The sequence below is a fragment of the Aspergillus versicolor genome (assembly GCF_001890125.1).
Source record: "Aspergillus versicolor CBS 583.65 unplaced genomic scaffold ASPVEscaffold_3, whole genome shotgun sequence".
In the NCBI taxonomy this organism is placed as follows: Eukaryota; Fungi; Ascomycota; class Eurotiomycetes; order Eurotiales; family Aspergillaceae; genus Aspergillus; species Aspergillus versicolor.
In genome coordinates, this window is record NW_024467526.1 from 3,468,562 (window position 1) to 3,484,158 (window position 15,597).

At 49.6% G+C, this 15,597-nt stretch overlaps 4 protein-coding genes, 1 non-coding gene and 1 pseudogene across 6 annotated transcripts; 2 read left to right on the top strand and 4 right to left on the bottom strand.

Annotated features, from left to right (window-relative positions):
• Nucleotides 1-11: 11 nt before the first annotated feature.
• ASPVEDRAFT_51968 (isoleucine--tRNA ligase ISM1) lies at nucleotides 12-4,871 on the top strand (the record flags this gene model as incomplete). The annotated part of the gene is made up of 3 exons (XM_040814554.1): nucleotides 12-75; nucleotides 124-1,574; nucleotides 1,833-4,871. 3 exons carry the CDS (start codon nucleotides 12-14, stop codon nucleotides 4,869-4,871), a joined length of 4,554 nt encoding a protein of 1,517 aa, XP_040666684.1.
• Nucleotides 4,872-5,474: 603 nt separating this feature from the next.
• Nucleotides 5,475-6,666, top strand: ASPVEDRAFT_128141 (opsin family protein; the record flags this gene model as incomplete). The annotated part of the gene is made up of 5 exons (XM_040806519.1): nucleotides 5,475-5,665; nucleotides 5,721-5,787; nucleotides 5,842-6,329; nucleotides 6,393-6,527; nucleotides 6,585-6,666. The coding sequence occupies 5 exons, from the start codon at nucleotides 5,475-5,477 to the stop codon at nucleotides 6,664-6,666; spliced, it is 963 nt and encodes a 320-aa protein (XP_040666685.1).
• A 577-nt stretch (nucleotides 6,667-7,243) lies between these two features.
• ASPVEDRAFT_t53 lies at nucleotides 7,244-7,401 on the bottom strand. Its single transcript has one exon. It is a non-coding gene; the product is annotated as a tRNA-Val (tRNA).
• A 1,052-nt stretch (nucleotides 7,402-8,453) lies between these two features.
• Nucleotides 8,454-8,591, bottom strand: ASPVEDRAFT_t52 (annotated as a pseudogene). The gene has a single exon. The product of its transcript is annotated as a tRNA-OTHER (tRNA).
• A 538-nt stretch (nucleotides 8,592-9,129) lies between these two features.
• Nucleotides 9,130-10,128, bottom strand: ASPVEDRAFT_82474 (DUF3716 domain-containing protein; the record flags this gene model as incomplete). The annotated part of the gene is made up of 3 exons (XM_040817205.1): nucleotides 9,130-9,553; nucleotides 9,615-9,957; nucleotides 10,017-10,128. The coding sequence occupies 3 exons, from the start codon at nucleotides 10,126-10,128 to the stop codon at nucleotides 9,130-9,132; spliced, it is 879 nt and encodes a 292-aa protein (XP_040666686.1).
• A 2,191-nt stretch (nucleotides 10,129-12,319) lies between these two features.
• Nucleotides 12,320-14,502, bottom strand: ASPVEDRAFT_595082 (peptide MFS transporter). The gene is made up of 4 exons (XM_040815485.1): nucleotides 14,389-14,502; nucleotides 13,903-14,243; nucleotides 13,631-13,848; nucleotides 12,320-13,573 (listed from the first exon to the last, which is right to left on the bottom strand). The coding sequence occupies exons 1-4, from the start codon at nucleotides 14,421-14,423 to the stop codon at nucleotides 12,413-12,415; spliced, it is 1,755 nt and encodes a 584-aa protein (XP_040666687.1). The 5' UTR covers nucleotides 14,424-14,502; the 3' UTR covers nucleotides 12,320-12,412.
• Nucleotides 14,503-15,597: the final 1,095 nt, after the last annotated feature.

Sequence of the window (15,597 nt, forward strand, 5' to 3'; positions counted from 1 at the left end):
TGTTGCTTACCATGAGTATCTCAAAAGCATCACCACAGTCGCAGATTTATCCGGGCAAGGGCCTCGGCTTCATAAGCATGTTGATCCCTTCTCACTTTCTTAACTCTAACTAACATTCAACAGCGCTCGGCGCCTCCCTTCATAACGTCCTAAGCCGTGTGAAAGCCCACCCTCAGACGTACCCCGCGATCGACATAGCGTACTCCGCGTCAGATCCCATACAACATCCTGTTACCCTCCAACTCCCCTCAAATGGCCTGCGCTTGAGATTCGACGGCCCCGATCAAAGGTTACGTCTGATAGAGGTGCTAGATTTCTCGAAGACTGCGCTGGTTTATAAGAATCAAGAAGTACTAAAGGGAGTCACCAAAACCAGAGAGCATTCAGCTTCTCCGCAGGGCCCTAGTTTCCGCCATGTATACAATCGCCTCTTCGGTCCCTCGTATCCCGGGGAATATGTACAGGCCACTCCACCATCTCCGTACGGCACGTATGTGCTTTCGTACCCTGGTGTTGCCTTCTCATTCCCTCTACAAGACTCAGCTTGGTCAGAACAATGCGACTTTGTAGCTTTGCTCTCATCTTCAGCTGCTTTACCGGCGACCTCGATGTCGATTTTCCAGGGCTCGTCTTGGCCAGACGCCCGAGCTAAGTTGTTCACACAGCAGCCACAATACCCACGATCTCCCGCTGTCGCTGGGAAAACCAAAGAATTTGTTCCAGATGAGATTGAAGAATTCACAATACTAGGGGCGGGTAAAATAGAGGTAACTCGGAGATCTACATCGCCGACATACATCAGTTTATCGCAAACTACACCACAGGATTTGATCGCAGAGTTTGGGCCTCCAGACGCAATCTATCGTAAGAATGATCGCAGAATCTCGATCCATCGTGCCGCAGGCGGCCATGGTGGTGATGATATTATGCACATGAGCCCGTCTTCAGCTAGAGGCATTGAAGTTAATGATACAGATCAATCGTCAAATAACAGTGTGAGCGATGATTCAGACGATGGCCTTGGGCAGACTAATGCCTTGGACCCCTCTTCTCTACCATCGGAGTGTTTCTTCAACTACTTCCACCATGGATTTGATGCGTTTATATCTCACCCGACAACGTCTGGTCCTGCATTTCCAAGTTCGGGGCTTGATGACCCGACTCCCCCATCCCCATCATCTCAGCTCGTCGTGACTAAGATTGTGATTCACGGGAATGTGCCTGGGTCTTACCCCTTTAATCGGTACCGTCGAAGCCGGTGGAAGATCGAATCGAAACCCTCGACATCACTTGGCACTTCGGAGACGCGCTATGATGAGATTTCGAGACGCTTGAGAGAGGCGTGGAAGGATTCGTACGCGAATGCGTCGGAAGAGCGAGCTCTGGAACGGCCAATGGTGTTAAACAGGGGATGGGGAGACAGTCCAGAAAGCAGCGTCGAGTTCCTTGGGGGGTGGGAGGAGAGTACAGGGAAAGGCCAGAGGACAGGGCAGGGCGGACACGATGGAGGTTTGGGGAATACAGAGCTTTTTGGATTTCCCGGTCTCCTATTCGAGGTCATGAAGAATGGGGCAGTAAGCTGTTTAACAATATATTGACACTATGTACCAAGTAGCCATGCAATTAGATCTCATTTCACACTGGTTGTACTCAGGCCTTTTCTACTATGTAAAGTCGGATGTGAACTGTCCTCCGCCTGGCTTCTGGGACAGGGGACAAAGCCGGGTGGGCCTGCGCTGCCAAGCCGTATTATTTTTGGAGTTTCCGATCTGCATCGCAGCCCTTTCTCCGACTTCAACCACAAACAATTTCACGGAATTGCTCTCCCCTAGAGCGTGACATGCTTCAACAATAGCATGGCGGAAGTGCCGCGTAAGCTGGTGCGATCATGGTCGTCAACTTTAAAGCTCCCAAAGTCGACGTTCCCGGCTCGCGTGAGTCCAGCCGACCAGACGAAATACCTAAAACGATGCACCGATGACCTCTACACCTGGCAACGCCGTGAAAGACCTGCCAATCGGCCCTTTGTCCTGCACGATGGCCCTCCATATGCGAATGGCGATTTACACATCGGCCATGCCCTCAACAAAATCCTGAAGGACATAATCTGCCGGGTGCAGCTCGGCTTGGGAAACAGAGTGCGCTACGTACCTGGTTGGGATTGCCACGGTTTACCCATTGAGCTGAAGGCCCTGGAGGCACGGAAGGATGTTCGCGACGAGGATGGCTTTGTTAAAGCCGCAGTTACGAGAAAGATTGCTCGAAATCTTGCGGACCGGACGGTGAAAAAGCAGATGAATGGGTTTCGGGGTTTTGCGGTCATGGCGGATTGGGAAAATCACTGGAAGACCATGGACAAGGATTTTGAGAAAAGACAACTGGGGATCTTCCGCGAAATGGTGGAGAAAGGTCTTATTTATCGGAGGTTCAAACCGGTCTACTGGTCACCCTCGACAGGTACGGCGCTGGCGGAAGCAGAGCTGGAGTATAAAGAGGACCATGTCTCCACGGCTGCCTATGTAAAATTTCCGCTCGCTAAGGTGCCGTCATATTTGGAGCAGAATCCGCTGCTGAGAGGCAAGACCGTCAGTGCTGTGATTTGGACAACGACCCCATGGACCCTTCCCGCCAATGCTGTTATCGCCGTTCACCCATCGTTGGAATACGCAATTGTCGAATCGGCGACTCACGGCCATCTTCTCATCGCACAATCACGGTTAGAAGCCCTCGAATGTCTTTTGAAGGAAGACCTCTCGATGATTATGCCAGGGATCGTTGGCTCGGACCTTGCGGATCAAACCATGTACCAACCGCTTTTCAAAGGGCCGGATGCCGAAGCACAGCCTGTAATCGCCGCGGATTTTGTAACTGCAGATTCTGGAACCGGACTTGTTCACTGCGCCCCAGGGCATGGCATGGAAGACTATGAAGCCTGTCTTTCTCGCGGTATTCCTGCGTTTGCCCCGGTTGATGACTATGGAAAATTCACTGACCTCGCAATGCCGAATAATCCTAAGCAATTGAGTGGCAAAAGTGTCTTGGACGAAGGTAACGTGGCTGTGCTCGAATATATCAAGTCGCTGGGGCGACTCCTCTCTCAACACCGCTACGAACACAAATACCCCTACGATTGGAGATCAAAACAACCCATAATTATCCGGGCTACTGAACAGTGGTTTGCCGACGTAGCTGATATTCAGGATAACGCGCTAAAGGCTCTTCGAGATGTGGCATTCGTCCCAGCGTCTGGGCAGACGCGGCTTGAGAACTTTGTTAAGAACAGGAGTGAATGGTGCATTTCTCGTCAACGTGCCTGGGGTGTGCCTATCCCCGCTCTCTACCATGAGGGTACAGGCGATGCCATTCTTACGAAGGATAGCGTCTCGCATATCATGAATGTCATTGATGAGCGTGGAATCGATGCGTGGTGGACAGACGATGCCAATGACCCCGCCTGGATTCCACCTGCGCTGAGAGAAACATCTGGCTCTGTTTATAAGCGTGGGACCGACACCATGGACGTCTGGTTTGATAGTGGCACCAGTTGGGCAGAGGTAGAAACCCCGTATGGCAACCACGGCCACCCTGCAGACGTTTATTTGGAAGGTAGCGATCAACACCGGGGTTGGTTTCAGTCTGGACTTCTCACCTTCATCGCACACCAGCTTGCTTCCAACCAGACGAGCACCCCACGAGCGCCATTCAAGACCTTGATCACCCATGGATTTACGCTTGATGAAGAGGGTAGGAAAATGAGCAAGTCCATTGGAAATGTCGTCCTTCCACAAACAATAATGGACGGGACCCTACTACCGCCCCTCAAACAGAAAAAGGGCAAGGGGAAGAAACAACCGGAGAATCAACAACCCGTGTACGACTCTTTAGGTCCGGATGCCCTTCGACTATGGGCCGCAGGCAGTGACTACACTCGAGATGTTGTTATCGGCAAGCAAGTTCTGCAAACAGTCCACACCAGCTTACACAAGTACCGTGTCACCTTCAAGCTTCTTCTTGGTGCCCTTTCAGACTTCTCACCGGCCAACATGGTTCCGTACAACGAACTGCTACTCGTGGATCGTATCGCTCTCCTACATCTCTCGGAAATGACGCTGGCGGCTCGAGCAGCCTGCGAGAAATTCGAGTTCTATAAGGCTACCAACGCGGTCAACCGATGGGCCAACATTGAGTTCTCTGCTTTCTACATGGAAGCCATCAAGGATCGCCTATATACCTACGCAGAAAATCGCCCTAGCAGACGAGCTGCCCAAACGACATTATTCCACATCTTTAACCACTTGCAGGAAGTTCTGGCTCCCATCACCCCATTGCTTGTGGAAGAAACCTTTGAGCACACCCCGAAAGCAATCCAGGGTGAATCCAAGCACCCCCTAAGGCGTATCGCCAGAGAGCCAGCCTCAGAATGGCAGAAGCCCTCGCTAGGTGGAGACTATCTGGAGATCGTCGCAGTACACTCCGCTATCAAGGCCATGCTGGAAAAGGCAAGGGGTCAGAAGCAGACCGGCTCGTCCTTGCAGTCTTTCGTACACATCCAGCTCCCGGCCACGGATGCACCATCTGCCCTTCAACAAAACTCAAACGAACTGGCGGATATCTTTGTCGTTTCGTCTGTCACCGTTGGTGGTACCGATGAAGCCGTCCCAGATGCAATTGCAAGCGCTGAATGGCACTATGGCGAGGAGTATGAGCTTCCAAATGGAGGAAAAGGCAAGGTGTATGTCTATAGCCCACAGGCAGCTAAATGTCCCCGCTGCTGGCGGTATGTGATTCCGAAAGAGGAGGTCGCAGACGACAAGGCGTGCGGTCGCTGTGAAGACGTGTTGCAGGAACTTGACACAACCTCGTGTCCTTGATTTTGACATTTAGACATGTACAATAACAAACTCTACACTGTAATATTATAAATAGAATTACACCTACCACAAGAACATCTCGACCGACTCTTGGCTCCTTGCCATGCATATTGCTATCGTCATGTGTGGCAACGTGGAAAACCTGCTACACAACCCCGCCAAGGCTTCCTTTCTCTCGACTGACCAACAACACCCCCGCGACACTCTGCACGGCTCACCTGATTTACATATTCTCTGCAGATGAACGCAGAATCAAGCTCCTGGTTTCAACCAATCGCCGGCAATGAAACACCCAAGACCTCAGCTGGCCCAAGTTAGCTCAGGATTCAATGACGACAACAGCGAGTCAGTATGACGATAAACTTGTGCGACATGCCACTCCAGACGCCAGCCATCAGCGAATGGTATATTTGCTTCAGATCGGCCCGGGCAATCCTCGATCCACTTAAATCGAGAACATCACCATTCCCTTTGCTACTGTAAACCTATAAATCACATCGTGCCCAGGGTCATTTCCAGCGGCTTACGCGCACAGACTGTGTGGAGGAACTGTCATTGCTATCGCCAGTCAACCAGTATATAACTGCAAGATTGTCTAAAATGATGGAGGAGATACTCAAGAAGACCGTCACTGTTACGCATACTTTGACACAAACACAAACCATCACTGATGGCCTTCCTTTCCCGGAGCCTACCACGACTACGACGTCATCGGTAGCGCCCATTCCGACTGTGATTCCAGGCGGGCATCCAACGTTTCAGAATATTGACACAGCTGGGAAGCGGACATTATGGTACGATGGATTACTTCCGATTACTTCGACAGTTGCTGATACTGGGGTGTGATAGGGTTGTCACAGTGCTCATGGCACTTTCGTCTCTCGTATTCTACGTTCTTAGCAACCGCGTACAGCTGGTGAGTCGCAATCCGTACCAAAATCCTCTGCTACACATACTGACCTCTCTCCAGCCGAAACGAGTGATACACTATCTCGTCTCCGTCTCGACGACTGTCTCATTCCTTATCTATCTCGCGCTTGCGACCGGCCAAGGCCTAAACTGGAAGCACGACTCACTTAAGCACAACCACAAGCATGTTCCCAACGTCGAGCAACCTGTCCTACGCCAGGTTCTCTGGCTGCGCTACGTCAACTGGTTCATCACGGATCCCCTGATCCTTACCAGTTTGACGCTCGTCTCCGGCCTCCCCGGCGCATCGCTTTTTGCAGCCATTGCTGCAGACTACGTTATGCTTGCCTCCGGTATCTTTGGCACTTATGCCGGCCATGCTGCGCGCCAGTGGGTCTGGTTTACCATCAGCGCAATTGCATTTATCACGGTGGTCTATCACATTGGCATTAAGGGAACCAGAGCTGCGAGCAACAGGGATGCGCACACCCGACGTCTCTTCTCAGCTATCGCAGGCGTGGCACTCGTCGCGAAGGCATTGTATCCAATGTACGGGTTTCCCCGAATCCCATTTAACCTTTCATACTACACCCTGCTGACTTGATTCCTTAGTACCCTCGCCGCAGGCCCCATTTCCCTCAAAATGGGTCTCACCGGGGAGACTGTCTTGTTTGCTATTCACGACATTGTAATCCAGGGAATCCTAGGCTACTGGCTCGTGATTGCCAATGATGCCGCTTCTGGAACGTAAGTAATCCGAAGACCCATACTTTGTCCTGGGAACGTACTGACTGACGGAACTAGCAACCTCTATGTCGATGGCTTCTGGTCTAGTGGACTTGGTAATGAGGGAGCAATCCGTATCAACGAGGAAGAAGGTGCTTAAGCCTGCAATTGGAGATTTTATCGGTAGCTACTCAGAACTACTCCGCGCCCGATGTGTTGAGATAAGCATATCAGTATGAAATAAGAATGCTTGTTGGAAGGAAGAGGGAGAAAGGCAAGAGGTAATATGTGGGAATGGAAAGAATAAGAGGAATGTTGTTTTGGAAATGGCACGTCTTTATGAAATATCGTTTTATGATATTAGCCAGTCCATGGTGTACATAACAATGCGCAATGCCAAAAACGTGAGACTTGAATGTGAACAGGAATAATATAATTATAAATCTCAGTCTATGGACTATGTAAGTGTTCATGACACTGTTACTGAATCTCCTCTTTTGCTAATGTGGCTTTGGTAAGGAGTGAAGGCTTGGAGCTGACTATCAGAGAGCCTTCAAAGGTTCTGTCAACTGTGAAGAGCAGGGAATACAACGCCTAGCCAATCTATGCAATATCTCGCAATATCTCATCATAATTCGAGAACCATGGTTACCTCCAAATTATTTTATATTGGCTAATCCACCTCAGCCTTCTGTGAGTGATTAAAGGAAGCAAGACAAAAGAATAAAAATAAATAATGGCCAGGGCAAGAGTCGAACTTGCATCTTTGGTTTATGTCCACTCGTTCAACGATACCTCCTCTCTCAGTCAGCAATTACTACAGCGACGCGGCTTGTATCGAGACTAGGATCATCTCAGTGTTCAACCAACGCTATAACCATTAAGCTACTTGGCCTCTTGCGTTATACTGCTGTACTACCGGAGAGACATAAGGGGGAATTTCGAGGCAGTTGGGAGCTGTGTCCAGGGCTGTGAGGGGGATTTGTGAACAGAGGTGGGTTCAAGCCCTCTGATTGGTCGACCAACATCACTATTCACAACCACCACAAAAACACATCCAAACAGAGGCCAGCCCACAAAAGACGGACGCAAAAATTAATCTGAATGAAGGCAAGAATCGAAATTCCCCCCGGTGCCAGCCTCGCATGCTTTCAATCTGAGCACCCTTTGGACGGTGAGCCGAAACCACTGCTTGAGCCACCTCTACCGTTGAACCACCTGGCCTTTCAGCATTATTACTAGATCCTAACTGGAGATATCCATGATAATGCATCCTACGGCTTTGTAGGTAATGTTGGTAAATCTTCAATAATTTGGGCGTGTGTTAAGCAGGTCTATCTCAAGACCGTAATCGACAACACCAACATGGCTAAGACCCGAATGGCAAAAAGAAGAGCATGAAAATGAAAAGGGAAGCAAAAAAAGGGAAGGATTTCTCCAGAACAAGACTTGAACTTGCGACCTCTGACCTCTCTCAAGAGTGCCCAATCTGAATGCGTAATGCGTCACAAGAAGACCAAACACTCAAGAGAAATCCAGTGCTCTTTCACCTGAGCTACCTGGGTCCTTCCGGGTGAAATAGGCCCTTGAAAAGAGAGCTTTAAGGCAGCAGGGGCGGTAATGCTGGACGTCCCATTGGCTGGCTTTGTTGCGTCCCTCAGCTCCCCTTGCGGCCGTCATTATGGACGCTTTACGCTTTATATTGGGGCTTTGCCACCCATACTCGCCATGTAGACCATTATCGCAACTAATTTCCATACCTAATAGCTTATATTAAATGATACCAAAGGAGACATCCCAAAAAAGTAGAATAGAATTGTCACTCTGGACAACGGCAGCACAACCTGTGAGGTTCCAAACCGCAGGCAGTGGAACTTCCGCCAGCAAGCGGGGGAAGAAGAAGTAAAAAAAAAAAAAAGAAGAAGAAGAAGAAAAAGGAAAAAAGGGAGGACGGAACAAGAGTCGAACTTGCAACCTTTGTACTAGGCTCCATGAAGTCCTCCATTAAGTACCCACGAATGGATCCTACAAGAGGACTTTAACATTGGCGCCGCTCCAACGTTCTGCCATTTGAACTACCCGCCCACTTGTGTTACACCACAGACATCTCAGAATATTATCACCTTGTTGACCTGATCCATTGTTTTGAGTATAAGATCGGAAATAGGATGAGTTATGTCCGATTGCCGTTTTTCAGGCTTGCTATCCCAACTTGTCTTGCGGGTGTTGATAGGTACGTATATACACCACCGTCCAGGATGAACGCTCTTAGTGCCCATATGGTAAATGTTTCATGTCCAGTAAGTTGGGTTGCGAGGAACTATTATATGTGTACGAAGTTTTAGAAATCTATATTGCTAAACTATTTGCGTACTTTGCGCGGGTTGCTACAGTGTAGTTGTGTCCTCGAGATGGCCCTACATGTTTCCATCTGGAAAGAAACTAAAGAAATTGTTATCATGTCAGTACTATCCAGTGGTTAATGCACGGCAATAGCCTTAGCCAAGATATCAAGCCGTGACAAAGGAATATGAACACAGAAATAGTGATGGGTCAGTACAGAGGCATTGCACCCATTGTACGCACGAGAGCAAACCCGGCTTCCTTCATCTCTACGTTCCTATTACTCCCTCATACCCAAGTTCAACTGCCCATCAGAAAAAAGGTCTGCTGCTTCCTGGTTCCAGTATTCCGTCGAAGACATGCGCTTTCTCTCTGCTTCCAGCTTCGCGATTCGCACTTCGGTAATGTGTGCAAACGATTTCAGGTCCTTCATGATAGAACGCAGTTTGATGGGGTTATTCCACGAAGTAGGGGATACGGGCCAGGGTAGAGATTCACCATCGAATGCCGATCTTTCGCGGGGCGAGCCGCTACTAAGACGGGGCTTCTTCGGGGTGACTGGAACTTGCGCCTGGTTTTCAGTGCTCGCCTCGCGTTCTTTGCGCTTTTTGGTCACAATGGGGGGGTCTCCATTGATACTGAATGTAGGGTCTTGGGATTCCTTGGCCATGACCTTGCGAAGACCACCATGGGCTACAACCTGACTTATTCTATTGGTTAGCTGCGGTAAACATGAAGGGTAAACTAAGCTGTGAGTGTACGTACGCGGTGATTTTGATATCCCAAGGCTGGCCACCTTGATCCTCAAATGCCTGTCTATGACTGCACCTATTTCCTCTGTGACGATGGATGCAATTTGAACATGCGTATGATGACACGGATCGCCCTTTGTACACCGGAAAGACGACACAGGTATCCCAGGCTCCCCCACGGGTGCATTGTTCGCATGGTGTTACAGCCTCTCCGCGACGATGCAGCTCAGCTGCTATGCGTTGGGTGTTGGATCTCAGTTCTTTGGCGTTTAGGTCTGACCAGTCGAGTTCTCTGACGGTTTCCAGAAGGGAGACTATCTGTGATTGAGTAGGACCCAGGCTTCCAATTTGTGTGTCTATTTTCCTGGTATGATTAGCTTGCTGTTGAAAACATAAAGTGAAATCAAATCCAGACCCTTCCCAACATCCTCCACAGCACGCTTGCTTGAAGTCTCACGGCGAGCCAAAGTGTTATCTTCCGGGCATTGTCTTCGGGTTAGTCCGTAGAATTCAAACAGGGAAGCCATGTTGAATAAGAGAGTATTATGATGTTGATATGGATTAAAAGGATGGTGGATGACACTGGCTGCGGACCACAAAGGGAGGTAAAAGTAGAAATATGGAGGAGGGGAATCGGGCTCAAAACAAACGGCCCCAGCTGCTCAATTCTCTCTCTTCCACTCGCATTCACGGTTAGCTGAAAGACTTGCAGACATTTCCATCCCCCCAGACCTCAGAAAAATTAATCAATTAAGCATCATCCTTACTTGCATAAACTATTGCTCAGCGCCAGGTAACATTGTGATATGGAGGCAGCCCCGGTCACCGTATTTGGTTCCCACTCAGCTTCCAGAATATGGGAAAGGCATCTTTTCTACTGCTTCAGCTTTCACATCTCAGCTGGCTGAAATTTACCTAACGGTCCTTCTTTACCTTGGTAGCCGTGAGAACGGCGCTCAACACCAGACTTTCTGTGCGTACAAACACATTGAACTCGGAATTTGAGGAAGTGGAAACGAATCTCTAGACTTTCGACCTCAAGAACTTCCCTTCCAGCATGTTGGAGAAGGGACACCTGACATCTTACCCAGTGACAGGAGATAGCCACGATATGTTCCCCGTATAATTTGATGGCATTTATTTTCTATTCTTCAGTTTTTTGGCTTGCGATCTCTGGCGATTGTCATCATCAAATAGAGCAAGCAGATATGGACAGCTCGAGGCATATTTTATCAGTCCCCACAATCTCTAGCACTTCTTGCGGATGCAAATACGTGATGACGACTTTCCTCTTTGACCTATGTCATGGCCGTTGGGCTTGTGTTCCAGGCTACCCTGCATATTATATAGCAGGAGCTCAAGAACCTTTTCAATCCTATGCGCGATGCCATAACAATCACTATCAAGACCAAGGCAAACCTAACTAGTGCATCGACCACACAGCAGCAATTCTCGGAATGTTTAAAGTATCTTCCTCGTCGCATTATTTATGGGTGGACTGTTGAAGGCTAACAGCTGCAGCCAAGAGAAATTCCCTTGAAAAGGAAAACTGAAAGCTGATTTTAGGCTATCTGGATTTCTCAATATAACAAGGTCTCTCCGTTGGTTATCGCCCGAGTGTATTAATATATAGCCAGCCCTAAACCTCCAGCAAGCAGGTCCATCTCCACAGTAGAAATGGACCCTAGATATATGAGCCCTACTTTTTAGGCCCTATTAATTTCAAACGCCAACCCAGAAATAACTGTGCTCAACGCCATGTATAGCTTTCCAATTTTGCTATTCGCCTCTAATCCAATACTGTAGCTTTTATCGCCCCTCTGCAGGTATTTGCTCCTTATTCTCAGCAGTAAAATAATTCTTTGCAACTCTCACGCGCCTTCCCGGAACAACAACCCATTTCCCATTTTGCCTCTAACTGACCCCCAGCCACCCACTGACTCACCGGCTCACTCTCTTCCAGACACCTTACATTTGCCAACTCCCCACCCAGTGCCGCAAATCCGGCTGGGCACCGACAGCAGACTCTGCAACGATCAAAGAATCCGATCCTCCGTCCAAACTCCAAAGGCTCCGAGCAAACCCTGGTTGAAATAGCAGGCAGATAACCCAGGGCCCAGATCCACAAATCGCGTGGTCGCCGCCGCCGCCGCCTGTTTGGAAAAACTTCGAAAAGGGAAAAGTGGAACCTTGATTGGATTGGAAGCTGAAAGCGTACATTGTATTCAGGAACTGGCCCGATATACTAACCATCTTCGGTTAGTCGGTGGAGTGGACCGCGGAAGTCGCCGAACTTGCAGACTTGGAAAGCTTTTTCGCATGTCACAGAATCAAAACGGCAGACGGTGATTTGTGATTTGGTTTGGTCATGCTTGGTTAGATTTTGGTGCTGTGGTCCACTGAGACTAGTTTCAGCGCCTTTCACGGAGTTCAGACATGACTCCGGAGGTATTTAAAGCATACCTGATGGACTATGGAGTCCCTGCGGTGGACAATTTCCCGGTGCGAATATCGAGGGCCCACGCAGAGCCAGTAACTCATGCTAGCTTCAAGGGAAAGGGGAAAATTATGAGACCTATTTTATGTGGCCACAACTTAGATAGAACGGAATTATATCGAAAATAGTACGTATGAATAAAATAAATAATGTTTATATATACAATCAAAGAACACCGGGTGTCATCTGCTCAGCAGGTGGCTATGCAACCCAATCGCAAATTACTAGCATTATATAGATATACCGCTCTTGGAGCGCGACGTCAAATATTCGTCTTCAAGCATGCGCACGTCAAGTCCGTTGGAGTGGGGAGTTTAGTTCTCCTGCTCCTTCTTCTCCGCATACTGCGGGGGAGGACCCTGAGGGTCGTCGGCATCAAGAGCATTCATGGCATCTTCTTGGTCGTTAAGGTGATGGTAGATAGCAAAGAAGATGATACCGGCGAGGAACGAGGCGCATGCCAGACCAACAAACATCCACATGATGGCTGGGTCGAAGGCAGCGGGCGTCAGGGCCTCAGCGAGGGCAGATCCGAAGGCGTTCGTGAGCAGGTACATGGACTGCACGAACGACTTCATGGATGGTGGTGCCTTGGTGTAGGCGTACTCGAGACCGGACACCGAGGCGAAGATCTCGGAAATACCGATAAAGAAGTAGGCGGGTGTCTGGATGGCAATGTGGATGTTGTTGCCCTGGGCTGAACCGTCGACAATCGAAGCATCACACCCAGGGGATTCGTAACATGGCCCGGCGGAGTAGATGAGGTGCTGGACAATAGCAGCGTACATCATGGCCAGAGAAGCAACGATGAAACCGAGCGAGATACGAGAGATGGGCCGGAACCGAATGCGCAGGCGACGGAGGACGGGGTACACCAGGGTTTCCAGGATCGGAATGAACACGATAATGGAAATCGGGTCGAAGTTTTGCATCAAATCGTTGGGAATACCGTGTCCTTGCATCTGACCAGCCTGGGTGACAAAGTTGCTGGAGAACTGGCCGTAAACGACCCAGTAAATGGGATAGAAGCAGAATACGCGGCAAGCGACAAGGGCACGCTTAAGCTCATCAATAAAGTGGTCGTCCCAGGGAACATGGGTTCTGTTGCCACCATTCTCGGCTTGCCAAGTGGGTTTGGGGGCATCCATGTTGCGGTTGATGACCATGATCCAGAGAGCCTTGAAGGCGTCGGTGATGACCGATCCCTGAGGAGGACGGACGACGTAGAACTTGCGTCCGCAAATGACAACAGCAGTACCAACTGCAAACATGCACAGGCAGAGCAAGTAAGCAGACCAGAATCCAATATCCCGCTCCATGTAAGGTGTAGCCAACAACGAGAGGGATCCGAGGTTGATACAGCCATAGAAGATCATGTAAATGCGCTGAATCGTAAGAGACGGGTCAATAACAACTCTCTCGCCCTTCTTAGTAGTCGAGATCGCCATCTTCTTGCGCTTATATTGGTCCGCAATCTAGAGGACTTATGAGTAAAAGAGCAGCATTATATGGAATTTGACAAGCTGACTTACCAAGGGAGCAACGTTACTCTTGATACCACCAGTTCCGAGACCGATGATGAGAATAGCCGCGATGAACCCTCCAAGACCAGCTCCATTCTCAAGTGCGGTGGGGATTGAAGTAAGAACCAGAATCAACAATCCAACCAAATAGACAACGCAGAAGAGAACAATGGTCTTGTATTTGCCGAGGTATTGGTCGGCAACGACCGCACCAAGAATAGGTGTCACTGTAGTATAATGTTAGCGCACGAAGCCAGGGAAAGACTACGCGAAATACGAACCGTAGCACCAGAATTGGAAGAAAGTAGTTAAGCCAGTAGCTCCCTGGTGGCCCATGCCCAGCGCACCACGTCCCTCACTTCCGTCCAATGGGCGTTGGACATAGTTCTGAAACATCCCCGACATGCCGTAGTAAGTGAAACGCTCACACAATTCGACGAATGCAACTAGCCAGGCAGAGAGGGGGAGGTTCTCTGCAATGTGGCGGAGAGTTCTGTTCTCCTCGTCGTTGGGTTCCTCGCCATCGGGGGTTTCAGCGAGGGCCTTCTCGGATTGGTCGACAATCTGATCCTTCTCATTCACAGGAGCAGCAGTGACAGGGCTATCGCCAGCGAGGGCCGGCCTGCAGAGAAGTTAGTAAAAACACTAACCAGGGCGAACCATAAGGAACCGAAAACGATGCGGAGCAAGAGATGCAGGATGCGCGATGCGAATCAGATGCGACTGCCGCAAGTGGGAAATTTTCTCGACGAGGGAGGTAAACTCACTGGGCGGCCTCAACGCCATGCTCTGCAGCAGACATGTTGTAGAGGATGGGCAATGAAGATCCTCGGTCGGTCAATTTGAGCTTGACTTGTCGCAAGACGTGAAAAAGAACGACTGGGACCTGGGCGAGGAGTCACACCATATTATAGTCATGGCTAAAGTCGCGTGCTAGTCAAAGCGGGACCGTCTTATCTCTCTAGAAAAAAATAACGAGATTTGGAGACCCAGTAAAACTCCGACCAAAAAAAGCAGTAACCACGGATGTAACCCCAGGTCCAGACAAGCGAGTCAAGCCTTGCTCGGCTGTCTTGTCGCGCTTGGTGCCGGAGGAGTTCCAAAGGCCGGCCAAAGATAACTGGGTCGCGTGGGTAAGCCCGGAGTTCACCGGGCTATAGAAATTGATATTTTCTCGCCACGAGTCGCCTCGCCCCCAAAGGAACGCCATCAAACAATAAACAATGATTTTGGTACATTTCAAGAACCATATCATGAACAACTCTTCCTCTGTCTTTCGCAAGAGCAGTAGTTCAAGTACACAACCACTGGTGATCGCGGGTGGTTGCGACTTTTGACCGAGGTTGAACCGCATGGAGAACGTGTTAGGTAACATAAATGTTTCCGCTAGTGACCCGGATAACCTTCATTTAGAATGAAGAGATAAGGACGGCATTCGTGCCGTTCACAGTCATTTCGACATGGCTGGTCATTCGAGTCCTCGAGCGCAAGCGGCAACCCCACCCAGTCTGCGCCGAGGTCGACAGAATCGCGTAACAATAAGGCCGGTCCTCGCGTGCGGTGATACACGATGTGACCCCATAAACTCTTCTATCTCCAAATGTAATCTCGTTGGGTGAAGGCCAAATATCGGTGCGGCTTCAAAGCCAATTATCTCCACGTCCGACGTGCATGAAGTCAGGAAACCGGGGATGTGACAAGAAGCTTATCCACCGCAAGCGATGTTACCCCATGGGATAAGCAGCCAGGATTTCGCTTCTCGTCGACTTTTCGTTGGTCAGGGGGGGTCAATCGCTTCCTTTCCTGAATTTGGAGGTCTGGATCGTGCATCGTGGAGGTGGAACGTTTGTCAAAGTGTCGGAGGAAAAACCGAGGCGGCGCTTCGAGCCGACAGGGGCAATCCATGAAGCGGCGAACGAGGAAAAAGCAATTGATAAAACAGTCGGGTCACCTTGTGCCACTTAACGAGTCAGTGC

Bases quoted from the DNA above. Each gene is read 5' to 3' on its own strand.
- ASPVEDRAFT_595082 (XM_040815485.1), bottom strand. From the start codon at position 14,423: ATGTCTGCTGCAGAGCATGGCGTTGAGGCCGCCCA. The intron at 14,244-14,388 runs GTGAGTTTACCT...ACTTCTCTGCAG, and splicing joins CATGGCGTTGAGGCCGCCCA to GCCGGCCCTCGCTGGCGATA. The intron at 13,849-13,902 runs GTTCGTATTTCG...ATTATACTACAG, and splicing joins CTTCCAATTCTGGTGCTACG to TGACACCTATTCTTGGTGCG.